At 44.8% G+C, this 27,943-nt stretch overlaps 1 protein-coding gene across 9 annotated transcripts; it reads right to left on the reverse strand.

Annotated features, from left to right (window-relative positions):
- Window positions 1-9: 9 nt before the first annotated feature.
- Window positions 10-27,934, reverse strand: gapvd1 (GTPase activating protein and VPS9 domains 1). Of its 9 annotated transcripts, XM_076730394.1 has the most exons (30): window positions 27,749-27,887; window positions 21,953-22,171; window positions 21,253-21,520; window positions 20,570-21,142; window positions 20,402-20,485; window positions 20,173-20,307; window positions 19,272-19,464; window positions 18,572-18,652; window positions 18,272-18,295; window positions 16,945-17,102; window positions 16,482-16,611; window positions 16,029-16,154; window positions 15,703-15,876; window positions 12,738-12,875; window positions 11,400-11,534; window positions 10,626-10,745; window positions 10,252-10,329; window positions 9,090-9,436; window positions 8,841-8,928; window positions 8,026-8,058; window positions 7,319-7,390; window positions 7,071-7,199; window positions 6,857-6,983; window positions 6,612-6,724; window positions 4,875-5,034; window positions 4,538-4,725; window positions 4,014-4,227; window positions 3,439-3,511; window positions 3,143-3,340; window positions 10-2,839 (listed from the first exon to the last, which is right to left on the reverse strand). In XM_076730394.1, the coding sequence occupies exons 2-30, from the start codon at window positions 22,135-22,137 to the stop codon at window positions 2,699-2,701; spliced, it is 4,485 nt and encodes a 1,494-aa protein (XP_076586509.1). In that variant the 5' UTR covers window positions 22,138-22,171; window positions 27,749-27,887; the 3' UTR covers window positions 10-2,698. The 9 variants fall into 9 exon arrangements, with proteins under 9 accessions (XP_076586509.1, XP_076586511.1, XP_076586510.1 ...); XM_076730396.1 differs by lacking the exon at window positions 18,272-18,295 and having other exon boundaries at window positions 16,945-17,099; XM_076730395.1 differs by lacking the exon at window positions 18,272-18,295.
- Window positions 27,935-27,943: the final 9 nt, after the last annotated feature.

A 27,943-nucleotide genomic window follows, 5' to 3' on the forward strand; every position in this document is an offset into this window, starting at 1 on the left:
AAAGGAAAAAAAAAACTTCTGCGTCTTTTATTGTTTTTAAAGAATTACATAATGCATTAATCACAGTAAAGACAAACCGGCTTTCCCCGCATGTCATAATTGTGCAAGCTTACAGTTAAATGTAAAATTAGATGTAAGATGTAAAACTCTTTTTTTTTTTTTTTTTCTCTGCTCAGCCTTTGAATTGCACAGGGAGCAGAGCAGTAGAGCCTGGCAGAGCAGACTCTTCGGCCTGTTTGCTCGACACCACCGTCCAGTGGTTTGCATACAATCAGCTAAAATGACAGCGGAGTGCGTTGGTGTGTTTTGATGATGTGCTGTTTTGATCAGTGCTTCACGGGGTCACGTGTAGCTGCTATCTGAGGAAACGCTGAAACACAAGCCAGGTCCAAATCATTTCATCAGATTTGTAGAGTATGTATTTCCAATTAAAGTGACATCACATAAACCTAATTAGTATAGATGCAACCTGCAACTTGATTTTCCAGTGCATGGTTTTCTCATCAAATTGATTACACAGACTCTGCAAGGAAGTATGCTGCACAGACGTACGAATCTGGTGCATGTGCTACTGCAGACGGATATGAAAACGCATTTGTGATGTCGCCCATAAACGTGAACGTTCATCAGCTTGAAGGAGTAACAGTCAGGTGCTTAATGCAGCTACACAAACAGTATTTTCGGGTGAAATGAGTTCAGAATGCACTGCTCCCTGTCAATTTGCTCAGGAAAACATCCGTTTGTGCAAAATAAATCATCGAGTTTGATATGCAAGTATCACGGACACAGAGAAGCTTTGCATCCTCTTGCAGGTTCAATTACTGGCCTGTGGCAGATGCTAATCCTATTCTACTGTTTGTCATGACTGAGAATGTACAGACCATCCAATGACTTCATGCAAGAGGAGGCAGAGGGTCAAGCAATCACACCGTCATCTCACGCACACTCACTAGATAAAAACCACGCTCACGTACTACACCAACCACTTTAGCATAAACCGCAAGTCAGTAACGAGTCAATAGTGTTGATTATTTGCTCTTCTATCCTACTGTGTATTGTGCTGTCAGGTCATTCAGGGTGAGAAGTCGTGGGTTATCCAAAACTATGATACAGGTGGCAAAAATGAAGCAGAGGGTTTCGAGAGGAGTTTTAGTCACTTCTGGATAATTAAAGACATGCTCGTACTATAACTGGAAAGATACAATGACACTGGGAAATCACAGCACGCCAAACTGGGAGAAAAAAAAAGCATAAGTGCACATAAACACGAGTCCCTTTCTTGAACTTATGAGGAGGTAGAGAGCTAATATCCAATGGTTCACCATCTCAGGCGTGAGAGCAGAAAACAAAAGGTCTTTGTTCGCTAACAAAGGCTTGTGTTGATTAAGGGTGACCACGACGAGCATCACAGCAGCTCAGCATCCACCTTTCCCACCATCCCCTCAAAGTTTTACTATCATTTTTTACCAGTGCAAAAAGGATCCAGTACTCTGTTGTCAACCAACGCAGGACAGTGACTGTGCACAGACCGGTATCAGGCTCATTGGCTTCAACTCTGAGGTAGGACCTAGAAAGCAAAGGGGACATCTGGACACTTGCCTTAAAGGGACTGAGTGATGTGGCGGTGCGTGGTTGGCCCATTGGAGTGTGTTGGTGTGCGTGTGTGTGTGTGGGTTTCATAGCTATGCTGGGTTAAAAAAAACACTACCTGTACAGAGCGCCCCACGTCGAAGGCACTGTGTTCAATATTTCCATAAATGCCACCGCTGCTCTGCGCGTGAGTCGAGCCTGTCTGATCACCGGCCGGCGTCCACAGCGGAGGGCTAGCGGCCGCTAAGGTGCCTTCCCGACTCTGGCTTTCCCAGCAGGTTCGTTACAGTCACACGACTTGCCTCAGACATCTTGAATGGGCACGATATGCATCTGCGTTTTCTTCTTAAATGAGATAAACAAAGCATTAAATAGAATTACAGAAATAAATACATTTTATTTCATATAAATACGTGGGCCCTTTCGTCCAAATTGTCACTGACACGCTCGGTTTTGGGAATAAGATGAAGTAAACAGTTCCTGAAATAAGCTGCCCTGCTGTCTGATGCGCTAACCTTGCGAGTGTACGGTTGTTGTGAATTGATCTCAGTGTTTATGAGTCACTAAATCCCGTCAGTAACTATCACGCGCTGTAAACCGCCGTCACAACGCGTTGAATGAACACTGCACTGTCATTTGATTGGAAGCCCTTCCCTCTCACTCAGGGGGAAAAGATCAGTGATCACATGAAGGAAGTCTGGTCCCTTTACATCAGGATTATCTTTTAGGTGGATTTAATGTCATATTGGTAATGGTAGTTGTGTATATATACAATTCCTACTACAGACCCCGAAAGTGAAACATGATTGAAGAGACAAAAAGGAAAAATCCAAATCAGGTTCAAAGTTAACATATTGCCAATTTTTCCCCCAAGGCCGTTTTTTTTTTTTTTTTTTCAGCACGGCTAAAACCTGGATTTGTCCACAAACGTACAATAATATATATTTTGCAATCTTTCAACGTCTCTGGCTATGTACAAGCTATACAAATAAAGAGCAGGCTGAGGGCCAGGTTTTCTAAGCTGTGCAGAGGGAGCAGTTGGTTGGGAAGTCTCCCAGTCTCCCGGCTCCTTCCCCCGCAGTCTGCCCATACAGGTGGCTGTTCTGCTTCACTTGCGATCGTCGATGGTCTTAATGAATTCCAGCGCCGCGGTGAACTGCATCCACCAATAGCACTCCTCCCCACTCAGCCGGCTGGCATAGAAATTATTGATGTACTGAACGGTGGACAGCAGGCAGGGCGGGTTTGCCTGGAGGGGAGGAGATGTGGGGATGGGCCCACATTAGCCGCTGAAAGAACCTCACGCAATGCCGTACAGATTACAATCATAAATATGTAAATATGTAAAATACATCCACACAGGTTAGCAGACAGCAGCCTTGCAGTTACAGTGCAGTCGTTAGGGGAGAGATTTTCTGACTATTCTCAGTCTACAGTCATAAAAAGTTAATAAATGATCAATACTGACTGTAAACGTCCTTGGAAACTGAAGAGTTTGCTCAAAACTACGGCTCACCACCGACTGAGCTTTAAGGCCGAAGGGCAGACTCACCCTGATGAGGACAAAGACGAGCACAGGCACAAAGTCATCCGCCCCAGGGACGGAGTCTTCATTGGCCAGACTGAGGAGGTTCATGATGGTGGAGCACATGCGCAGTATGCACTGCACTTTGTCCCGTGGTGTCTTGTACGCGTTGATGGTCCTGATCTCAGACTGGGCCGAGGGCCAGGGGGCCTCCTTCAGGTACACCTGCAGCCACACGAGGTTCAAAAACAACTCAAACAATGAAGAACGCTCTGTGGAGCTACGTGTGCCGACAAGCCTGCGTGACTGCATGAATGCGATACCTCTGGGACCTGAAGAGCTTTGTGATTGGCCGTCACCACTTTTGAGAGCCGCTGGATGTGCTCATGGAAAAGCCTGCGTGAGACAAAACAGCTCAGTTCAAGACAACAAAGAGACGCATTCTGTCCAACAGTGCAGCTGCTGAAGACGCATCAACCCAAACACGACAGTCTGTGCGAGTTTATCCAGTGACTCGTTAAGCGTTTAAAGGAAAGGCACCCCTGAAGCTGCCTGGCCTGTTAGCAGCTAACATTAGCATTCATCATTTCTAGCATCGTACTAGCTGTACAGTGTATACATGCAGGATTTGACTTTCAGTTGAATCATATTTGATCAGTTTTACTCTGAAGGTGTGACGTGATGTAAAGCTTTCCTCTCTGAACTCCACATATTCACACGCTGTTGCTCAATAAAACAGACGGGACCTGAAACATGACGTCTTTATCTACCAACACACTCAGTTACACACATTTTTCTAGGTGCAGTCTCAAAGTCTACTTTGTGACTGACGTTACTTTGGATCCAGCTGAACAGCTGAAATCAAATGGAACAGTTCCAGCCCGTCCCAGCCACTCACTGGTCTCTGAGAATATCTCCATCCTGGTTGGGGTAGAAGGCCAGTTTGAAGATGCGGTTCATAACGCTGCGCTCGATCGCCATCTGGGCGTCCTGCAGCTGGTCCTCGCTTGCATACTGCCAAATGGCATCACGGGCCATGGCGCCATACAAGTAGCGCAGAAAATCCTCCACCGCTGCTGTCTTGTCATCGGCTGCTGTGCACCCCTGGAACGCTGGGGGGGGGCAGAGAAACAGCAGATGTAACAGCGGCACAGGACGGAGCTGCAGCCTCGACTGTGCAACAACAGGGAGGTTTGAAGAGAGTCGAGCTCTGAGGAGGTGCAGCGTGGAGACTTCAGATACTTAACAACACGTTCTGATGTTTAATACGAAGAAGGGAACAAATCTCTGAGCAGATGTGGGAATTTCACTCTCACCGCCATCATATCTACGACCTAAACTGTCATGTATAATTTGCCAAAATAGGACAAACAAGTGCTCGCCGAGGCTCGAGTTCCCCTGGAGGTGAACATGCACAGATACCTTTGATGAAGTCGAGCATCCTGGACTCCATGTGTTCGAGAAGGAGCCGGACGCAGACAGTGGTGAAGTAGCGGTTTGCCACCTCCTTGTCTCTCAGCACCCTCTGGAGGAGCCTCTCCAGATGGGCCTGAGAGGTCTGCAGGCCCTGACGACATCTGGTCAGATAAGCTATGTACGGCGCCCGCTTTCTGGAGGGAATGCACACAAACATTTCTCTTTTATTATTGCCGCTGTACTGCTGGCTGCCTAAAACATCGTGCGCTGAAGAAAGAAAAGATAACAAAATGAAACACCCGTTATGTGGGCTTGCATCGTCTCCCCAGGCCGCCACACTTACCTGTAATCCTCGGCGATGGCAGCCAGCAGCTTCCTGCAGGTGCGCGCGTCGAAGCGGCTGACGCAGCGCGTGGTCTCCTGGATCTGGGCCATCTGGTTCTTATCCTGAAGGTTGATGGCCTCTGCTAGCTGAACCTTCAGGAAGCAGACGATCTCATTGTCTGAGGGAGAGGACGAAAGGGAGACGGCATCAGACAACACGGCTCGCGGCCCACAGAGGAGCGGCTGGCGGCTGTAATCCGATCAGCCTGCTCAGATGGAGTCTTATGGGTTTACTGTCGACCATTTCAGAGGACGTCACGTTATTCAGCATGTCCCGCTTCAGGATGTGAAGGAGGACCCTGCAGAGCTGCTGTGAGTCTCTGTGTTGGACCAGTATGAATCTGTGTGGTTACACGAGTATTTCTAATACGTTCGCTGGTTTAATAATGCGACACTTCGCTGACACCATATGGGAATTCTCTTTTAACATCCCCCACTCTTCCAACCTTGCCTCAAACCTTGGAGGGCCAGTCAGAAGGTGAAGGTGGTACAGATTTGGTGTCTTGCTTAAGGACACTTTCAGCAGGTTGGAAGCTTGCCAACATTAAGGTCTTGTACCCTGCTCCCCATGGGGAGCTGTGACAAAGATACCCAAAGTCTATTAGACGGTACCAAGTTCTAAAATAATACAGTCTGACTCCAAACATGTTGTAAATGAACTGTGCTTATGTCCTCAGCAGTTATTTGTCACTACAGAAGCTCTAATACCTGTCCGGCACCACCAGCACGCGGGGCTGAGTGTTAGCTTGTTTTGCATGTAGCTCTGATGCTACAGAGGATGAAAGTTTTGTACAACAGGCCACAAAAGTGTAGCACAAGTATGAAACGTCTGTTAACACAAGTAGTGCAGCTCATCACTTGGACAGGTAAGGACATTCATGTCGCACACAGGGCAACAGCCACACCTGAACAAGATGGTTTCAGACAAATGTTTTCCTTCTTTTGCACATAATGATAAACTGGAGGGACATAACGCCTCTTTTTCTAAGAAACATCCATGTAATACACTTCAGATGAGCAGAACAACTCATTTAAATCTTCATTCATATTGATGATTCGGTATAAATCTGCGACGTGTTTGGTTCTCTTTTGCTGTAGTGATTTAATCTTTGGGCAGACAGCACTTAATAAAAGCACCCACTATTTCAGGGACGTCTCCCCGAATCTTTTCTGGAGCCTCCCAACAACAGAACAGCAGCTGCTGCTCCTCATCGAGACTCAGCCACAGGAAACCCTGTTTCCACTCACTGTGTATACAAACATTCTTCATCTTCATGTGTTTCACGTCACATTAACTTGGCCTTATCTTAAGCTAACATGAAGTTAAATGACTGTTTGTTTATCAGAATATATAAGGTAACACTGCGACCCTCTGACACGCAGGATATTATTTTTTACATAACGTGACTTCAAACGGAAATGAGAGTGTGATTAAAAACAAAATTTTTGTCAGAAATGTACCTAATCTTGAGTTTGTTGCCATTTTTGTTTAATAAAGTATAATTTAATATAATTTACAATAAGTAAAATTCTGTCATGGCAGCCAGTTTAAGAATGAAAATGCTGTGAAATAACAACACAGCTCCTCTGTGATACTTGTTCAATTCCAGGCTCCCACCAGTGAAAGAGCAGGCTACTGTGAATTCAGTGACTATTACAGGATAGATTTGAGCACAGATGCACAAGGCCGGCTTACCTTCAGAGTCCATGTGGTCGGGCAGCCCATTTCGTGTGGTTGCAGGAGCCATGATGGGCAGAGCCACCGAGTCTGCAGAGCACAACGCCAACCGCAGCTTCTTCTTTGCATCACTGGAGCACACAAACAGAGAAAAACAACTCTAATTAACAGCAACGGCTACCAACGTCTGCTATGGAAACCAGGACGTGTCCACGGAGTGTAAATTGGGCTTTGTGGTTTTCTGCAGGATGCAAATTTCAGACCTGAATGAGAACTTGGAGTCGTGCTGCTGCGCTGTCTGGCTGGCTGAGTCTGGAAGGTCATCGGTGGAAATGTTCTGCAGAGTGTCTTCTCTGGGAGAGTCGTGCACGTTGTCCTCAACACAAAGATCTGTCAACATATGCAAAAACAGGTAAAACACACAATCAATCTACTGCGCGGTGCGGTCGGCAGATGCACACGGTGTTTGCTCCTGACCTCCTGTCCCGTCGTACGAAGCTCCACCGGTGGCTCCATCACTCGGGCTGGTCCTCTTGATGTTCCTGTACTTGTCCAGGATGTCTTCAGCTGCCTGTGCTTGACAGCTCTGTCTGGGCAGCGGGTCGTCTGATGAGCCCACGACAAACAAGATGCATTAAAATTAAAGCCCCTCTGACAGAGATCACGCGGCGTTCAGGATGCGTTCAGGAACATGAGGAGCGTAATTAAACCAGAGCAGGACAGACCTTGTGGGATACGCTCCTGGGAAATGTCGTCTTTCTCCTGCTTGTCCCTTTTCCGAAACGCTGCTATGGGAGCTGCAGAGGAGAGACACGATTGGTGGACTGACAAGACTTTGACTCTCACTGGATGACAAGCTGATCATGAGTCACCTGCTGACAGCCACTTTGCTAAATCTTTGTTTTGTGTTTTCATGGTTTGCATTGAGACTAAATATCTCAATATTGGATGTATGATCATTCAGTACCAACAAAAGTCCAGTGTAAAACTTTAAGAAAAAAGCAAAAGAATATTGAAATGGTGCATTAACCATTGGTTCATAGCAGAATATCACAAAGGTCCACTGTAACTCATTGAGTCCAGTCAATATCGAGGTGAATACGCAGAATGGTGCTTGTCCTGTTAACACAGAGGTGCCAACAGGACAAACGAGAGAGACAGTCTACAATTTGATGACACACACGGGACACACTGGGTCGAGTGTCTACGCTGATATTCTGTATTCTCCATACAGTAAAATGGTAACATACTGTGTCAAAAACAAAAAAAAAAGGGTGGTAAAACGGATGCATGGATGAGGAGTGTGGGGAGGCTACACCATGTCACATCACAGCTCTACAGCTCTAAGGCCACATCTACAAAGCAGCATGGGCGCGCAGCCGCCGGCTCCAGCAGTAAAGCTAGCTCAATGACGACAGCGTGGAAGCGTTACCTGGGACATCACTCTCAGCCGTCCAATACAGCACTGTGAGGAACACAACAGACAGGGTTGGCCTTTCACACACAGGCTGCCGCTCAGCCGGACAGCTGACCGAGCGTCACCATGCAGAGCAACAGGACAAACACAACGGGCTCCACGGAGATTCAGCGGGTTTGGTGGTTCAAGCTTCACGGCTCTCTGCTCTTCCACTTTATGAATATCAATTCAATGTTTACTTAAGAAACATCATTATCTCAAAGAGTAATAAGCAGCCATTCTGTGTGGGCACAGCTCATTATTTCCCAGACAGATGTATGAGAGATGGTTGCAGAGTAGAACTGCAACAAGAGATGTGTCATCTATCAGCGCTGATGACAGAAAGGTCTATCTAATGACCATTAGCCGCTGGCTGACAGCACTGCTGGGAGGGCTACAGCCATACAATCTACACAGCTAAAGCTCCTCTGATGACTGATTAGCTTTGAAAAGTCTATATAAATCTGCAGCCAGTGAGACGTGAGAGAAAAAAGACTGGACACGTCTCTGGAGTAACTTCAAACAACAAGAAACATAATTTTCCAACTGGAGCATCAGCAGCGGAGTGGACAACATGCATCATCATTCTCTTTCTCACGTTATAAATTGCTTTTCGCTCTGCTCTTTAAAGTGTGATATTTCCTGTCAGTTGCGATTAGGAGAACTTTTTTCCACAACAAAACACAAAGGAGCGCAGCAATCAAACAGATCACTTTTAAATGCAGAAAAGGTCATTTTTCAGTTTAGAAAAGGGGGCATGCTCGCGCTGACCAGGCGCCTGGCTGCCTTACCTTTGGGAATGGCTGACACGAAGCGTTTCTTCCACCAGGGTCTGTTGCGATCAGACTTCTCGTCGTCACTGTCTTTCCTGTCCTCTGCCTTTGGATGGAAATTACCACGACACAGTCAGAGAATTATTAGACACAACAGCTGGAACTCACTGCAAATGTAATTATTTATGTGTTTTCCAGCTGTTCCTCAGCAGAGAAAGAAAAAAAACATCTACGTTAGTGACTCAGAACTCCGCCGTCCATGCATACCTCTCCTTTCAGGGAGTCCTTGCTGGGGGACGAGGACGGCCCTAAGGCGAAGGCCCCGGCAGGGTCGCGCTCTTCGACTGCCACCCGCCGGTTAAGGCCGGGGTCACTTGTGGGCCGGCGGCCTGGGCACACGATGTCAGAGCTGCGGCTACGGACCAGCCTGTCAGGGAAGGAGTGGCGCTGCTTGGTGTGCTCCAGCTCGGCCTGGGCCAGGCAGTGAGGCGTGAAGAGAGAGTGGCGTGTCTCCTGCCCCAGGGCACTGGCTTCAGGGATGGGAGGATCGGGGGGAGGGTGAGCGGGCCTGGCGTAGTGCACTTTAGGCCTCACTATTGTTCCGGTGGAGGAACCTGAAGGGATAAAAGACAGAATAAAAGCGTTGATGGAATAGAGCACACGTAAACATCCCTGCACACCTCGAATGAGCAGTTTTCATTATATTCTGTTTGCTTCAAGTTACTTACTTACCAGCCCAATGCACAGGCTTCACAAATACTGTTTTCCCCAAACAGATATTTGTGTTTTTAAAGCCTTAAACTGTCTAATGAAATTCTACAAGTAGGTTTACTAAGACGTAGTGTTCTTCTGTACCACAAAATCTCACTTGTCTCTAAAGAGTAGTTGTTAAACATTATAAAACCAGTGGAAAAAAACGCCTCAAAAGTGGGAAAGAGTGCTAAAGAGAGATGTTGGTGGGAGATGAGCCCTAGGTGTAGGTAGGCCACCTGTTCCAAGGGTACGCTCTCTCTCCTGAAAAGCTTCCAATGGCAGCCTCGTGCCATGAGCACAGTGGGACAAGGGGACAGTGCCAAAGAGCCTGGGGTGAGGTCTCTCAACCTGTCATCCCTTCACCTTGCCACAGACACACAGCCGCGACCATTCCTCTCTCACACAATTTCCACCTGCACTACAAACAAAACGCACAGACACGATGACCGCTAAGAATAATTTGGGACATTAAAAGGGACAAATGAAATGACGTCTCACTTGCACTTCTAATAAGTTCGGTAATTGTGGTAAGGCTCGTGCGAGGGGCGCACGCGCTCCGTTGGTTAATTTCACAGAGCTCAAGCTGTTCTGTGAGCCCACGACATTAGGGCAGGGATTTAATGACACTCATTTCTAGCTCTGATTGGCTCTAGAACATTCTGGGAGTGTAAATTACCTTCAGCAGAGGAGAGGGGATCGAACATGGCCAGCAAGGAATCAGTCTGCGATGGTGGAGATGTCAGATGGTGCGCTCCTGTAAAAACACAAGCGGGTACAAGACAATTAAGAGCATTTAGGAAATTAATTCGCAAATACACACTGCTGCTATTTAAAAAAAACTTAGAACAAACCAGGATGACAAAGATTATTTTACCCTAAACTTTAACTTCACGTAACAATGACAATAGTTGAGAACTACTCAGTAATTTAGCTTGGTGGCAGCTGCGAAGGTGACAGGGATTGATGGTTCTGGCTGATGCTGTTCAGACCGGATAACAGACACTGGAATGATTGCTTAGCTAGCGTAGCGGGGATGTGACACTACCCTACCGTGGCCTGACTCCTCCCCATCTGGACTGGTCACAGAGTCCTTCCCTCCGAAGTCTGAGCTGCACTCTGACCGCAGGTCCTCGATCTTGTTTGGGATGTCTTCTGAGGTTGCGCTGATACCTGCAGCCGGAAACCGAACGACACAAAAACAGCTGCAGACATTCAGGACAAAAGCAACTCCAGACAGGAAAACACTTTAGCCTGGCAGCAGTCAAAAAGCAGAACCTGCATGTTCAGTGTCTCTCAAACAAAAGAGGATATTTTTCTCTTTAGACTACACTGCATGGTGTCTCTGAGATGGGAACCCACTGGGAACTCTAAATTGGTAGCGTAAGCTCCCATGGGTTAGAGGAAAGACACAGATAAGAGTGATCATCAGATGCAGACTATCCATCGAGCGGATCCCGCGGGACGTTTTCCTGTGAGCTGAGCCAGGAACATCACCGCTGGCTTCTTAATCTAGGATACTACTTCATGCATGTCAACGTAGCACGTCCACCTGAGCCCACGGAAAAGACAAACAGCAACAGCCTGTGTCATACACAAACATTCCCACTGACCCCATTACACTGGTTAAAACCCCCCAGCAACGTGACCACTCGACACAGAATCAAGGGGCGCGAGAAACGGGCGGTTTATGTGAGCAGGATTTAAGAACGCAGGTGAATTCATGACTTCATCAACTTATAGAAGGAGAAGGAGAACAGATTACAAGAGAGATAGAACCGAGAAAAGATGTGAGGTGGAGGAGATGAGAGGAGGTCAGGCTCATACCGGAGACGACGCTGAGGCCCGGTGTGCTGGGTCTCGAGCTGACCTCTCTGACCTCGGTGTCATCCGAGGTGCTGCCGACCCCTGAGCAGCTCTCCAGCTCCTGCAGACGCTCCTCCTGTTTCAGGTCTGGGGCTTCTGCAAACGGACCCGAAAGGAAAAAAACTGATTCTCTCTTTGAAAAAAGCCATCTGAGACAAGAATTTGTTCATTGCTCATTTGAAGTGTGGATAAAGCACCATTTAATAGAAACTCATAATCCGCTGTACGTGTGGCAGTTTGCTCCAGATGATGGTCTTTCTCTCTCTAAGCCCCCCCTGTTATGATTATTGAGAAACCAAGTGCACACATATGCATGAAATCAAACAAAGCATACATTACCGTGTCTTATAACTGCCAAACCAAACCATAAAGGTAGTACGGCCAATTCTTTGGCTACCCAATGGAGCTGTTGGGTCGAACCCAGAGGCTCCATACTAACAGCAGTACTCATTTGCATGCTCGTTAGTAATAATGTGTTGGTGAAGTGCTCTTCAGAGTGTAGTTTTCTGCTGCCTAGCCATGAAACAAGCGCCGTACTCGAAGCAAGCCTCCGATCGTGCTATTACTGAGCAGAACAGGGGCAGCAAACGGAACAAAAAGCAATCAAGACACTCATGCATGTCATTTCTGCACTGCACATATTGAAGTGGTGTACTACTTCAATTAACATAAGGCCCAGGCTTTTCAAAGAAACACTTAACACAGTTAATAAAACACTCTGCTGATTTTCACAAAACACTGGTTTTCAAAACGGGGAGTTAAGCACATAATCTCTCATTAATAAAAGCTTTGGCGAATGTTCAGTTTGTAAAAACAGACAAAGAAAGTATAATATTGATTTTTAGAGTGTGTTTCTATCAGCACACAGACGTAAACGGATGCCTTCTGTCATTACTGTCCGAACAATGTGCGATGTAAACATTATTCTCAGAGCGACGCAGCCAGATCAAAAAAAAAACTGACACCACATAAACTGACTGAGGACAGCTGCCGTCCTCGTGCTTCCCTCCCCACTGCTCCACCACAGGTGCAAACACACCTGGTGGTCCCTCTAAGGAAACTCTGAGCTGCCTTTTACTGGCACACGCAGATCTGCCCTGAAAGACAGACAAGTTCACACAAATATGATGACAGATGCACGCACACGTTTTTCCTATGGAACGCCGTGCGGCCACACCTGGCGTCCCAGCCCCCACTGCATCGAACAAACATAAATATGCATGCAGGCCCACATCTGAGCCTGCCGTGGAGATGAAGACGACGACAGTCCACGACAACAGGGTGAACCTGGCTCCCTACCTGAGTCACTGGGAAGGACCTCCACACTCCAGGCCTCGCTTGTGGTCTCTGAGATGGTGGAGCCATAGGGGTCCAGCAGCACTGAACCCGAGCCAGGAAGACACAGCAGGCTGCCAAGCATGTTCTCTGCAGCTGCCCCTGAGAGCACAGAGACAGACAGAGTTAACCTTCCAAAGCATGAACCAGCTTTTTTATTTCGTCTGGAAAAGTGTTGGAGCAGCAAAAAGGCACCTCTAAAGTGACAAAGTCATCCTGAAGGCACCTTTTTGCTCTTTACCAAGTGCTGTGCAGGCGCTGTGTTGATTCATATTCTGTCATTAGCTCTAATAAATTATTCAGACCTTAAATATGAGCAACATGTGAAGTTGAGGCCTTTTTCAGTTACATGCATGTTCATATTAATGCTCCATTTCATCAAATTTTGATTTTATTTTTGGTACTAGGGCTGCAACTAATGATTACTTTAATCGTCAACTAATGTGTCAATTTTTTTTCCAATTAAGAAATTAATTATTTAGTCTAAATATTTTTAAATGCCCGTTTCAACTTCACTCAGAGTAAAATATCCAAATTGGTAGTTTTGAAACGGGTCAAAACACAAAGATATTCAATTTATTAAGACATAAAGACATTGACAAGCAGCATATTGTCACACATGAGAGCTGGAACGGGCATATTTCTATTATTTATAATTCATTTTCTTTTGATCCATGAGTAATTGTTTCAGCACTAAATGGTATCAAATGATTTCATGTTACATCTTAATTAAAACCGGTTCCATCACCTTTACCGTATGCCTTCAGGTCTGACTGTCAAACAACCCTGAATGTATGCCCTGAAACGACCAAAGCTCCACACAAACCCTCTGTGTGTGGACGAGGCTTCAGAGACAGTGAGCTTTGTATACAGACACGCAGAGAGAGTTGGAGGTCACATGCATTTCATGCTGGGACCCACAGGCACATATACCACTGTGCCAAAGGTCAGAGGTTAATGGTAATATCTCACCCTTCCCTGGCCTCCGGGGCCATGACTTTGAGCCGCTGATTAGGCCTAGCATTACTCACAACCAAATTACCGCTTCGCCCACCCTTCCACGCAGTCCTCAGCACAATGTCCCTCCATCTCCATCTGGGAAGCCGTGGCTTAACAAGGCGGAAGAATGCGGAGGAGGGGGAAAAGAGCTAGCAGGTGTGAGTGGGAGTCAGTGGCCAAGGCTCAAGACCAAAAAGTGGAGCTGTGGTAGCCGCGCCCCCTGGTATGTCATGCTTCCACTTCATGGCACACGCACGCCATGAGCACGCATGCATGCCAGCACCCAGGCAACAGTGTGCACTGATGTTGGCGGGGGCAGGGCTCTCAATGACGGTGGGAGAGCTCTATCCTGCTGTCCGTGTTTACAGTCTTCAAGGTAGGGGCGCAGAGTACTTGTCTTTCAGGTGGATGATTAAATGAGTGGCACAACAAGAAGTGAAACAATTAGAATTTCTGCCTCATTATCATGGTAATCTTATCAGTGGGATAATGAGGTATTAATGGATATTTAATGTGCATCTCATAACCCAATCCCTTGGAGAAAACACATAAGGAAATCGCTGTAAATTCACTTAATGATGGAAAAGTCCCCCAACGCCATATTCCGAAGAATGAAAAATGGTGGATGCAAATGAGAAGGAACCAAGGTCAATAAGACTGCAGGGACTGAGTGAATGTCAGAGAGAGAGAGAGAAGGATAGAGATGGGCAGGGGGGAAGGCTGTGACGAAAAAGACTGAGGCAGAGGAGACAAGATGGGCTCTGAATAACACGAAGACGAAGGCCTAGTTCAGGCGAGCAGCTCAAATCCATTTCAGGGCAGATCCAGATCGTATCCAGATCGAGTCTGGACAGCAAAAAAAACACATGAAATATGATTTTTACAAATGAAATCAAAGCTACTATTGGAGCCAGGTTGAAATGCAGCTCCAATCAGATTTCTTCTTCGTCAGCACGCACTGGCCGCTCAAACCGGGTTTCAAAGGGTCTTTGATTTCACTCCCAACACGACGACGATGAACTGGTTATCTTTACAACCCCTGTTCACTGTCATAGCTTTGGCTCGACGGAGCGCAGAGGCTGAACCTGCCTCCACTATCGACTGAAGACGTTCATCTATAAACCAGCACATTATGATTAAACATGGACTTATTACCTAATGTCATGGTGATAATGCATGCTAACTTCAGACACTAGAAAATAATTTGGTTTGCTTATGGAGTCTATTTTTATTGAAGGCGTCCGTATGAACTGGAAGATAACTGCATATTCAGTCAAATCGAAGAGTCAGTAGACTGAAACTTTCTGCTTCATCCTCAAACTTCACAATCAAAAGATGAATATTACCAACTGTTATCCAGTGTTTTAGTTTTCTTCAAGCACAAAAGCATAAATACTAGAGATGCTGCAAGAGCCAAACTGATCATCATGTAAAGTTAAGACCTGATAGTGAGACAGGACATTCCATCAGAGCAATGGCACTGAACATTTCATACATCTACCCAATTACAAAGCACACTGCGCTGTATTAAAAAACCTTGTTCACAGACACAGGAGGAAAGACCTATGGCGTTACTTTAAGCACAAATGTAACTGTACATGCTGAAATGCATCTGAATTCATTTTTAAATCACAGAAAACTAACGTGAAGAAATGCACGACACGGACCACATATGTGTGTAACCAGTGCATCTCTATAAAGAACCTGAGCTACACTGAAGACCTGCCCTGTGATGCTATTTCACCCACAAACCACAAGGTGATGACATTTCCCTAAATCTACTGAATCGACAGTCAGAGAATGTGGCTACGTGCAGAAAATTCATCTCATGAAAAGTGCCATGATCACACAGGCTGTGCAGATCAATCCGTTTTCTCACTGATGCGTGAACTGAATGTCTACAGACACAGGAAACACAGCCAAGCCGTACCTGCTATTTCCTGCAGCCGATCTTCATCCATGTTGGGGTCGAAGTCACTGCCGAGCACATCGGTGCTCCAGGTTTCGCTGACAGTCTCAGAAATGTCCCGATCATCCGTCAGACCCATCATGTCTCTGATCTCAAACTTGCGCAGTTTGTCATCCAGGTTGTCCTGAGTGGTGGCTGAAGGAGACACACAGTGTGCGTTAGGCTGGACTCTGACAGGGACGGACTCATCAATGTCTTTCATCTGCTTACAAATCACTGATTCTGAAAAATCTATATTCATGTTTCCAGCTCAGCTTTTTGGCAACACTTGAAATGCACACTCGTACCCTGTTCATGCTCCAAAAGCTGCAGAGCCTCCACCCCGTTGCTCCCCGACGGTCCGGCTCCCAGCTCAGAAACAGACTCTCCCTCCAGGTCCAGAGAGGACACAGAGTTAGAGCGATTGGATGGACCTGAGGTCACAAATCAGTCAGTTAGTGAATTCATACACCAGTTATGACCTTGTGACCTTCAAAAATGTTTACTTGAGTGTAAAAGTTGGTTTCATCAGTCTCCTTTTTTGTTTGCTTTTGTTTATTTGTGTGTTTTTGTCCTTATAACTGTGTGACAAGACAACAAAACAGATGGAGACTTTTCATACAATGATGAGCTTCCCCAACCAAAAACACTTGTTACTTTCCCAGCGTTCTGATATTACTCTGAAAATATCAAAGAAAAACATGGCCGCGATTTGTTTTTGCCATGTTTTGGCTTTATGCGTCATCAGACTGCAGACTGACCCTCTGAGATGCCTTCCAAGTTGTCACTGCAGAGGGAGAAGCGCAGGGTTTTGTCTGGTTTACCATGCAGCTTAGTATCATCAGCATGGCCATCCCCCTGGGCCCCATCAGCCATCTGCAGGTTCAAAACCTGGGGAGCAGAAGAGAGGACATGCATACATAAAATATATATATATATCACTTAAGTTTGGTAGCACACTTGCTTTGCCCCGAGTCATTGCAGCCAGAGGCATTACCTCATTCAAAGATGGCAGGAGATGAGAGAGGAGTCAGTTTTACATCAGAAGCAACGTTTCTTATCGGTTGCATAACATTGTAAGCACACACAAAGCTCAACAAAACGCATGAGACCAGCTCTGAGAGGGAGTCTTCCTCCCCTTCAGTGACAGGAAAAAATATTACATTGAATTCATCACATCATCATGTCTCCTGCAAACGAGCACATTAATTCAAGTCACATTACCTCATTCTCTGACATCATCCCAGGGACGGTCTGAGGACCAGTTCCCAGTGAAATCACCAGCACCTCCTCTGGCATCAGCTCCTGCAGGGATTCTTGGGAGCTGGCCTCTGCCTCCCCCTCCTGGGCGATGTTGGTACGGCTGCGGCTCCGAGCAGCTGCTGGTTGGCCGGTTGGAGAGAATTCACAGGGAAACATTGTTAGTTTCTGAGAGGACAGTAAATAACAAAATACGCTGCTATGATTTACACCTAAAAATAATTTAGGCAACATAATCAAGAATTCATGTTTCACCAAACAAACAAACTATTTGTGAAAATTAACAGCAGAGAACCAAAACTCTCGTCCTGTATGTCACACCAATGAGTCGTCCAAACTGCTGCTCATAAGAAATGAGAATGACTTTAGCAGCAGATAAAATTCTTACTTCCAATTGAGCCATAAGTCATAATGGCTTCATCAGTTTCACAAAGACAATGTTTCCCAGTTCTTTCCTTACGCAGCTAAACACTGGTGTGACATAAAAGACGACTTTATGCTCATTTCTCAATGTTAGACAGTTAGTAACAATAATTAAGGCTGAGCTTTCTTTTAGCATTAAAATCATGTTTCTGAAATCTGAAAATGGTGCTCCCACTGTGCACACTTCACTGGTCAAGCTGAAAACAGACACACAAAGCGCACACAAAGCTTTTGTTCACAACGTCTCTGGAAAACAAGACCCTACATCTGGCATACTATTTCAACAACACCGGTAAAAAAAAAAAAAGGTATTCTGTGCATAAGCTGACTTCTTCTGCAGTCTTTCTGGGATTAAAATGGCAGACCTGACATAATGGAAGTCTCAAGCCATTCATACCACTCTGACATATTTCAGCCCAGCAAATGTTCACTGATTCTTTAGCTCCATCCACTGGACGTATTAGAAAAAACAGAAAGAACAACTATGAACAGGTTTTCTCTTCTCCAATCATCATAAGACTTACATAAATACAATCGACGTGTGACCACATTAAACTCATCCTGAGCTGTGTTTCATATGAACACTGCTTCACCAAAGCGTGCACAGGGAATGAACAACATGAAGAACATGAAAAGGATGCTGGTTATATCACATATTCTTCAACGACGACACATTATCTCCTTTGAGATCTGACACTGAAACCCTACACGTCTTCGGAGTCATTGACAAAGAGCCAACAGAATCACTCAAAAGCCTTGATACTGTCACTGTGGAAAGCAACTGCGCTAGTGTCTCATTTACTTTGACCACGACTAAGACACAGACCAGAAGGAGCAAAGGTGGAAAACAGATTTTTCCCCACTCTACCTGGTAATGAAAAGCCATAATCCGCTGAATGAGGAAGCAAGAAAGGGAAAACTTAGAAAACGAAATGAGTGTAAAAACATCTCAGCTCTGATAATGAGCCTGAGCACTGTGCAAGGCAATGCAAGCGTGGTGAGAGCACATGGATGACAGCAGTGCTGGGTAGAAGTGGCGAGGCAGGGAGGTCACTGTGCAGCTAGCAGCATGGACTAGATGAGTGTTATCTAACACACAGCTGGGTGAAAACAACAGATACATGGGTTAAGTTCTCTCCAGCTCGAACACGACTGACAGGCTACCCACCAAAAGGGGTTACTAATGGAATGTGAGCAGACAGAGTGGTGGCTGTGGGGTCCCAGGATGTTATAGCGGCTAAGTGTTGTCCTGGTCATTCATTGGCAGCACAAGAAGAAAGGAGAAGGACAAGGTAGGGAGGTGGAGAAAGAATACAGAGTACATCTCAGAATTTAAAGTATTTCAAGTATCAAGTCAAGATTGTGTGTAAAACGTCATATTTCAGAGAAGCAAGCACAAGTGGTTCATTTCTAATTAAGGGGGTGTTGCTACAGCATCATTTGTCTTGAGAATGCTAATGAAGGTAGTCTATGCATCTTTTCCATCCATTCCAATTAAAATGAGTTCATTTATATTTGGTAATTTAATTGGTTGTCATTTCTGTAATTGAGCCTCAATCCAGGCCATGCTAATTATCTTTATAACAAGCTGAGAAGAAGCTCATTAGCTTCCTATAAAACACAGGCCTTTCACTAGCCATCACCACTCAACTCTACTTGTTTATTTTGCTTCTCATTAGACAAAATATTACACTTCTGTCTTACAGTTCTTGGTTCAAATTGTGATAGTCCTATAAAGCAAATTTTTCTTTTATGTCCTCATATCAGGAAATTACAAGAGGTTGCATCACTTTGAGCACATACATACAATCACTGTAAAAACCACAGAGGAAGGAGGACAGAGGCTGAGAGGCCGCAGAGGCAGGTACCTATGGGGAGCCTGTTCTTCTTATTGGCAGGAGTGGTGGCTGGGGAGAGCTGGGGGGTGTTGGAGGGAGTGAGCTCCAGACTGTTGCTCTTCACAGTTCGACTCTGGGGCACGTTGGCAAGCAGGGTCTCCAGAGCCATGTGCTCCTCCTCCCGGAGATGGTCCCCTGCCATCACACTCCGCACAAAGTCCACCTGTGCAGGAAGTGGAAGACATTATTCCTCAGACCATCACAATGAATCAATCACTGGGAGCCAACAGTAATTCTCAGAAAGGGTGCAAGATGACAAGTTTGCACTTGCCAAGGTCTTGTTCAACATCAATCTAAACTGTCGGTGGGCTTTATTAGAGTTCACAGAGAAGTTATGTTTCAATGAATGGAGGCAAAGAAAGCCACACACAGCGTTCATACACAAACAAACCAAAAGGCACCTGAGCTGCGTTATGTCCTGACAAACGTCATCATGTCTTGATAGATAACATGTGCTGAGGGTCACACTACGGTCACGAGGTGAGTTAACGCCTAAGCCTCCTCTTGCCTCATTTCTGCTGATTCACCTGCAGTTCAGCCAGACAACCTCCTCTATTTTCACCTACATGTAGGTGATCTTACTACTTACAAGGCATTCAAATAAAGGTGACTCACTTGTATAGTTTCCTTTTGAAAATCTGACCTACAGTTTCAGAATTAAACTGCTGTTAAACGATGTAATTTGACAATAAGGGACACAGAAACACAGAAAAGTTGCAAAGGCAACTGGTCACAAATAAACCATGAACAGCACTGACTGGAGGACATATGTAACAACAGTAACATTTGCTCAAAAATACTACGAACTATGATTTAAAAATGTATAAAAGATTTGAATCAACATTAGCTTATCAGCTGCAAAAGAGCCTACCAGCACGAGCAGCTGATTATGCGTGATATAGACCACAGTCCTGCTGAGGCCTTCGAGGAGGTTCATTGAGGACATGGGTGGGGTCTCGACCGCTCTTCCGCCGATCACCACATCCAGAAAGGCAGCAACACAACTCTGCAGACAGAAGCGAAGAAATGTGAACCAACTGTATTCCGAGAGGAAATGTGTTCATTAAGGCTGGAGTCAATAAAAACAATGGCTCCCACACCTTGTCAAATTTGGACAAACTGCTTTTACGTCTTGGGTCTGCATCATCATCAGCCATGGCCAACTGTTGCAGAAGCTGCCCCACCTGTACGACAAAGGTATGCAACATCAGCCTACACCACGGAATGATTCCTCGACGTGTGAACAAAATACACGCTGTGCCACTGACCTGCATTAGATTGAAGCGGGCCACTTCGTTGATGGGGGCGTCTGAGATGATTCCATACTGCTCTGGATTAACTATAGCAGGGCAGATGAAGCAGGTCAGCAGCAGGTCTGTACACATGGTGCGCACCTCGCCCACCTCAAGACGCTCCACACAGGACAAAGTCTTGTACATCTGTGACACAATCCAGCGCAGGCTATGGGGAAAGCAGTAGGTGTTCTGCTTCAGGTAACCGATAAACTTGTTGACCAGAGCTACCAGTTTGGCTTCGTTGGCCTCCACCGCTGCCTGCACCCGTTGTTTGTAGCCCTCAGAGCCCTTCTCTCCAAAACGTTCCTGCTGGGCCGGAGTGAGGCGTTCTGTCACCTTGGCTGGGTCAGTCTCCAGGTGGTCTTCATCTTCCACCAGCAGCTGCATAATGGGTTCATGGAGGGTCGCGGTGAGGAAGAGCTTGGCTGAGTACAGGCCCTCGGAGAAGAGCTTGAAAAGGATGCTGAAGGCACAGGTTCCCCGTCGCAGTAGACGGCGAGGGTTGTCACTCTCCTTCAGTTCAAACTCTATCAGGTATCGCAACACCTGGGAATTGGTAAGAAAGACAGTTACACCGGAGAAAAACATCTCATCTTACTAAGAGCCAATCAGAGCTTTTCAAATGAACAACACTAGGTGCAGGTAGGGCTTCTGACCTGTAGCAGGTAGCTCTCATCCTCCTGCATGATACAGTTGCCATAAAGTGAGGTGAAGACTGTATGGATGACTCCTTGGGTGTGCTCCTGGTTCAGCCTCTCTCCTGCCACCAGACACGATGCTACCAGTCTGGGATTCTCCCTCAACCGGGCCAGGAACTCGCCATAGATGGTCTCCTGGAAGCCCAGAGTCTTGTAGCCATCGACAAACTGTGTGTCTTCCAGCATTTTGGCATGTTGGCAGCATTCAGCCGGAGAGGCCTCCGCACTGTAGGACAGAGTCATTTCATGACTAATATATATCAAAAAAAAAGGCAAAAACTCCTATCACAGTCAAGAGACACTGTGTGAACGTTGAGTCTCATTTCAAGCAAAATGCAGTAGGTAGTTCTGTGATACTGTCATCAAAATAATGAAAAATAGTGCTGTAAGGAGTGAGACAAATAAAAAATAGACCATAATATGAAATGATAAATTATTTTGTATCGTCATATCGCACAGGTCTGGTTTCATGTGAGTTTTAGACACATGTTTTAACCTTGGAGACATCCTGAGCAGCAGTGAGCTCCCTAACTCCAATCTTTATTGAAAGCTAGGCTAATAACGTCCTAGCTCCAGCTCTGTACTTAATGCACAAAGAAAGCAAATAAGCATATTTAAGCTCTTCTTTTCAAAGGCCAGAGCGGACTGAAGATCTGACCTGGTGAGAATGAGACGGTCGAGGTTGATCCTCTGCTGCTTGGCGATCCATGCAGCTCGGTACAGCCTCTCAGCGGTCTTCAGCACATCGCTGTTGAGCCTCTGGATCAGCTGCTTCTCGGACGCCACGTACAGCCGTTCCTGCTTCAGGTGGTGGGCCAGAGTGTGGATGTCTGGCTTCACCATCTTCACCGGCTCACACAGGCAGAGAGCTAAATGACTGGAGGACAAATGGGACAAGATGGAGGAGACATGGGTAAATAAGGTTTAATATGTGGAAGGGAAACAAACAAAAGCTCAAATAACCTTTTAACAGACCAATGTCAGCAGTGTTAAAGGGGAACTCCACCAATTTACATTTATACAAATAAAAGTCAACTGACATGTCATGGTTAGTAGTACTATTCAGCATGTGGACGCAGTACTGTAATGTCTGAGACAGCTCTGGAGATGCTGAGTCAAGTCTGAGAAAACAACCCCTGATTCACCACATCATCGGTGTAACTTTCTAGACTGGGACTAGTCACTGCAGGACTGCCTAGTATGTGTACTGGTAGCACAGCTGTAGCATATTTGTAGCATTCTGAACTTATGGTTAACATGTATTACACAGTAATTTAACTTAATTTAGCACATCCTGAATTTAGTTTTTCATGAAACGGTAAAGCAGCAAATAGTTTCAGTATTTATGATTTGAGTTATGCTGAATTTAAGACTAAATGTATTTAGAGGAAAAGCTGGAAATGGTTCCTGTTTCTGTTAAGGTCTGGCTGAACACAAGCTCACACATGATGCTCGCGTCATACAAGGGAAGTCATTTGCATTCCATGTGCTTCACACGCTGGCCCGACGACAGCAGCAAAAGCACGCTGTCTCACAAGCTTCAGGAGACGCTGCACAGCACAATATGCAAATCACTCTCCCTTTTCCAAACATACACAGCCAAGACATACAAACCAAGCTGAGTGCATGAAATCTGAATGATTTCTTGGTGAATCCTTTGCACAAAAGCCTCTTTGTGGCTGGCTGCTAACATAGCAAAGACAGATTTAGCTGTGGAGTTATGGCTCTGGGAGGAGAATGAGACTAGACTGGAGAAAACTGCCTCAGAGTGGGAATGACTGCGAGGCAGTGTCAGCGCTCGCAAGCTAACAGACAACCGCAACTTTAGATTTGATATGCCTGACAAATCAAATTGGTTATGCAGATTTAAACACATAGGCTCTACAATGAATTCCCTTGGCAAACCAAGAATAAACTGATTACTGATCTCCAATTACTGCAGTATATTGTCGTCATTTTTGTAAATTAGAAAAGTTTAAAGACCAATTTTAGTTAAATACCACTGTAATACAAAGAAACATTTGCTATGGTATTTTATGGTTAGGGGGAAAAAAGCATATTTATATTGTTTTTCAAGAAATGTGAGAAATGAGATGGCCACCTGCAGGAAGTGTTGCAACCAATCAGTCAACAAAAACATAGTCGACAGTGTCTCGAGAAATTAATCTCTCAGTCATTCATCAGTAATACCAAACATTTGCTGTTAACAGTTTTCCAAATGTGTTGCTTTCATCATTTCACATCATTAGAAATCAAATTATTAATGTGTACTTGTGATAGCACTTTTGAGTTTTCATGATTCTTGACATTCTGAGGGCTAAACAACTCATTAAAAAGAATCAACAGCTGATCATCAAAGTAACACTTTACTCTCCCTAATGCTTCATAAATGTCTTTTAAGTACACTATAATGCAGCTGTGTTTAACTCAAAATTCAAATCCTAATTGCAATAATACAAAATATTTTTATTTTAATTAGGTCTGAAATTAATGATCATTTTTATTATCAAATAATCTGTAATTGACTAATTAGTCTATAAAATGTCAGAAATTAGTGAAAAATGTCCATCAAAGCTTTCCTTTTGGTCCGACCAACAGTCCAAAACCCAAAAACGTTCCATTTTCTACCACAGATGGCTGAGAAAGACAGCAAATATTCACATTAGAGGCTGGAAACAGGAAGATTTGAGCATTTCTTCTTAAAAATGACCTCAACAATCACTAAAGCATTAGCCAATTTATTTTCTGTTGATCAACGAATCAATAAATCATCTAATCGCTTCAGCTCTACATTATAAATAAGACAACCCTTTCCTCTGTCAGTTGGGTATCATTTGACTCCAGATATCTGAGTCTGCTCTTTCTCACAGTACAGTCACTAATAGCATCTGAATTAAACATCATATTACTTGAAACAGAAGAGGGCGGCACTAAAACCAACAACCAGGTTTGATCTTAAAGTCGTTGTCAACTCTTGTACTCTTGGGCTGTTCTTCTTTGGTTTCTTTTGTTAAACTTTAAATCTGAATGAAGTGACAGGTAATAGACTAACAAGTACACACACGGTGCACTTCCAAGCATACACTCATGTTCTTGAATAAACACATTCCTCACATACTTGGAAGGGAAGTGAAAAGGCAGCTAGGCTATTAAGTGGCTAGCAGAGAGGTTAACTGCCATTTGTCATGGCCCCCTGTGCCCGTCAGCTCCGATACAATCCAGTGCATAAAGCTACCTGGTGAGTCAGTCATGGAGAGCACTGAGGAACTCTAAAGCAGAAGAGAAACCAAACCACAGACAGCGAGAGGGACGGCATAATCTGCAGCCTTCTGAGCTGTGTGACGGTGAATGTCACTGCGGCAGGACAGCCAAAGAACACAGTTCACATGAGACACCAGAGGAGCAAGCGTTCAACCACAACATCTGTAAGCACCATAATTATGACAACAAGGTAGCACAGGAGACAAAAGGCAGGCCAAAGACTAACAGGTTTTTAAATGCCAGCACAAATCCAGCAGCTTAAATCATTCAATAAAACATTTAACCGTTGGGAACTATTTTTGAAATGTGAAGCACAAAACAGCACTCAAAACAGACAAAAAATGTATGTAGATATCACAGCAGCAGAGTCAAAGTGTTTGGAACACAGCCCTCTCCTCCCACTTCATGATCTAACACACACACACACACACACACACACAAATGGAACAAGTGCTTTTTATAGATGTTCAAAGGATTTCACTTTCTACAAAAGGTATTCACGGTTTGAGCTAACATCCTCTTCACACTTCCTTTTCAGATAATGTCTTACACTGCTCAGCAAGCAAATAATGAACACCTACTATGTGAGGTTTATGGTGACCTTTCCTACCATTCGGGCTGGCTATTGAACCTCAATACTTTTCCAGCACCGCATGAAAAGTTTCAACACCATCGATTAAAAAAACTGCCAAGAAATGAAGGCTGACAATGAGTATTAGGTCAGATTCTTAGGTTTGCTTGGTTGGTGAATGTGAGGTTGGGGTAAGTACTGCTCTCACTTATGCCATCTAGATTTATCTAGGGATGGAAAATGTGACCTTCTGGCTGCACATCCACTTCTCTAACCTCAAAGCCCCCACTGACCCAAAGGAACGTTTGACAATGTCCACCAGCCCTGACACAAGAAGCTGTAATGGTGGCAAAAAGAGAAAAACACAATGCAATCTTCTTAAATTCATGTTTCTACACCAAACACATTATGAAGGGCTGATAAGACCTGTTTTATGTGGCTCCTCCACATTCAGCTGAGAAAACAGTGTTCAAGCAAGAACTCTTGACCAGACTCCACTGTTCGTTATCGTTATCAGCTCGGAGATGCAGTTAATCACAGGGCGGAAAATAGACGTTTTACAGATAAACAGTATTTATCATTAACATGGGACACTGTTTATCAGATGTCCATCATGTGCTGAAAAGCCACAGCTTGTACTGTAAACTCAGGTACCATGGATTTTAACCCAGTTTAACACGGGCGCTGTCACTTAATCTGCTGTCTTGAGGGCAGCTTCCTACAATTACAAGTATTTGACACGTTCAAGGGAGACCCTGTCAAATGGGGAAGAGGTTCAGGTTCAGTCTAGCCTCTGACAGATCCACGAAGGCGGGTTGAACCATGTCCTGTTGCCATAGACACAATCTACACTGTTGAGAGTAATGTCATCATGGAAATTATGAAAACACTGGATCTGCAGTGTCCAATATGAGGGCCCAAACAAAATCCTACAGATGTACAGCAGCTGCCATAACAATGTGAAGTAAACAGCACAAATACGCAGATACACACACACGCCACCAGCTCTCAATGTCTATGCCATCGTCTCCTTTAGTGACTGCAGATTCTCATAGACAGTATAAAACACATGAGGACAGGAGCTAATGAAACATTAAACCAAGCATCAGGTGCAGAATGTGTCATGTGTACGATGTGAAATGATCATCGCTGCTGTTTGTTAAGTGCAAAACTTTCAGTATTGTGCATCCGAACAAGAAAAGATGAACCTTTTTCTAAGTAATGAATGAGTCGAAGATTTCACATAAATCCAGTTACAAAGCAGAAAGTGTGTCAACCCTTGGTCACACTTGAACTTAACCATAAAGTAGAATGACCTCATTTTCAATCTGTAGTCATCACTTCAGAGGAAAGAAAGTTCTGTTGACTGAACCTCAATCGAATTATGAGTAAGACTTCATCATACAATGTAGTGAGTAACTGAAACTGATTTCTGAAGATAAAATGTAAATTAGGATTAGCTGAGTGAGGTGGCATCATGGTGAAAAGTTAGTCCTTTAGTGGTGAGCGATATCTCAGGCTTGGATAATTCAGGACCGTTCACTGTGACAGTAGTTAGTGTCAAAGAGGTAATGACTGTATGTTTGGGTTGTAATTCATCAGCATTTTCATCGTTTAAGCTTTCAGCCACACGATCACTGAGCATCCAGGTCTTTTATCAGCTTATTCTGTCTGGCAAATAGTAAGAAGGCAAAAGCATTCAATTAGATATAAAACAGCAAAGTGCAAAAAACCAACAGTGACAACAAAGGAAAAGAAAAAGCTTAAAGGAAAGTAACATTAGAAATTAACAAAAATAAATTAAATGATCAACCTAATTGACTTATTATCTTGTCTACGACTAATTGCAATAGTAATACTGGACAAGATGAGGAGATAATTGCAGTACTTCTATGCTCCAAAGGGTTAACGGTTATATCTACTGATTAAATATTTAAGTTATGATATTTAATGACAGTAAGCCATTAGATCCTAAGGCCTCACAAGCCTTAACGGTACAGATACCAGGTCTGAGCGGTTATGTTAACAGGCTACAACTTTAGACATTCCTGTCGCAGGCTCCATGGGTGGGTGGGGGCACATTTGACACAATAAGCCGAAACATTTTTAACGTTAATGTGATATTAACGTTAAGCTGCACGTTTATAGTGTCCTTGATTAGACGGTGTACAAACATTAGCCAGCCTAGATTTAGCCAGGAAGGCAGCCAACAAATCGACATGTTTTAGGTTAAGTTACTGGCTAACGTTTGGTAAACTTGTCTTGGATTACCATCAAACGACCAGAGAATCAAAGCTAATAAAGCACGTAGCTAACGTTCGGTCAGCTAAACGCTATGAGGAAACTGACACAGCCCAGGACACCCAGGTGCTACACTGGTTGTTACGAGTGAAAACGGACTTGTGTTTGCACTGATTTGGAGAAAGAGCACAAACTGGTGAAGTGGCTAACCTAGCGTTAGCCTGCTAACGTTGACCAAGTTCAACTCGGCTAACGCTTGCTAGTCAAGCAGGGTAAGCTAACGATAAGCTAGTTAGCTACGTTAGCTTAGCTTCAGGCTGCAAGCTCCTTAGTGACCAAATGTGATCAAGAAAACATGTTAACATGAATTCGGCGACTTACCTAACGTGATTAGCGTGTACTGGTTGATCCCAGTTTCTCTAAACACAGCTGTTCGTAAGATTTCTCGAATCAGAGGGACAGTTCGTTGGCGGTTAGCCGTCTCACACTGGCTTCTGCAGGAGCGAGCACTGCTGTCATTTGCTGTCATCACGAGGAGACCTGCGCAGCGCGCATGCGCAGAGGCTTGTTAAAGGG

The sequence above is a fragment of the Chaetodon auriga genome, chromosome 5 (genome assembly GCF_051107435.1).
Source record: "Chaetodon auriga isolate fChaAug3 chromosome 5, fChaAug3.hap1, whole genome shotgun sequence".
In the NCBI taxonomy this organism is placed as follows: Eukaryota; Metazoa; Chordata; class Actinopteri; order Chaetodontiformes; family Chaetodontidae; genus Chaetodon; species Chaetodon auriga.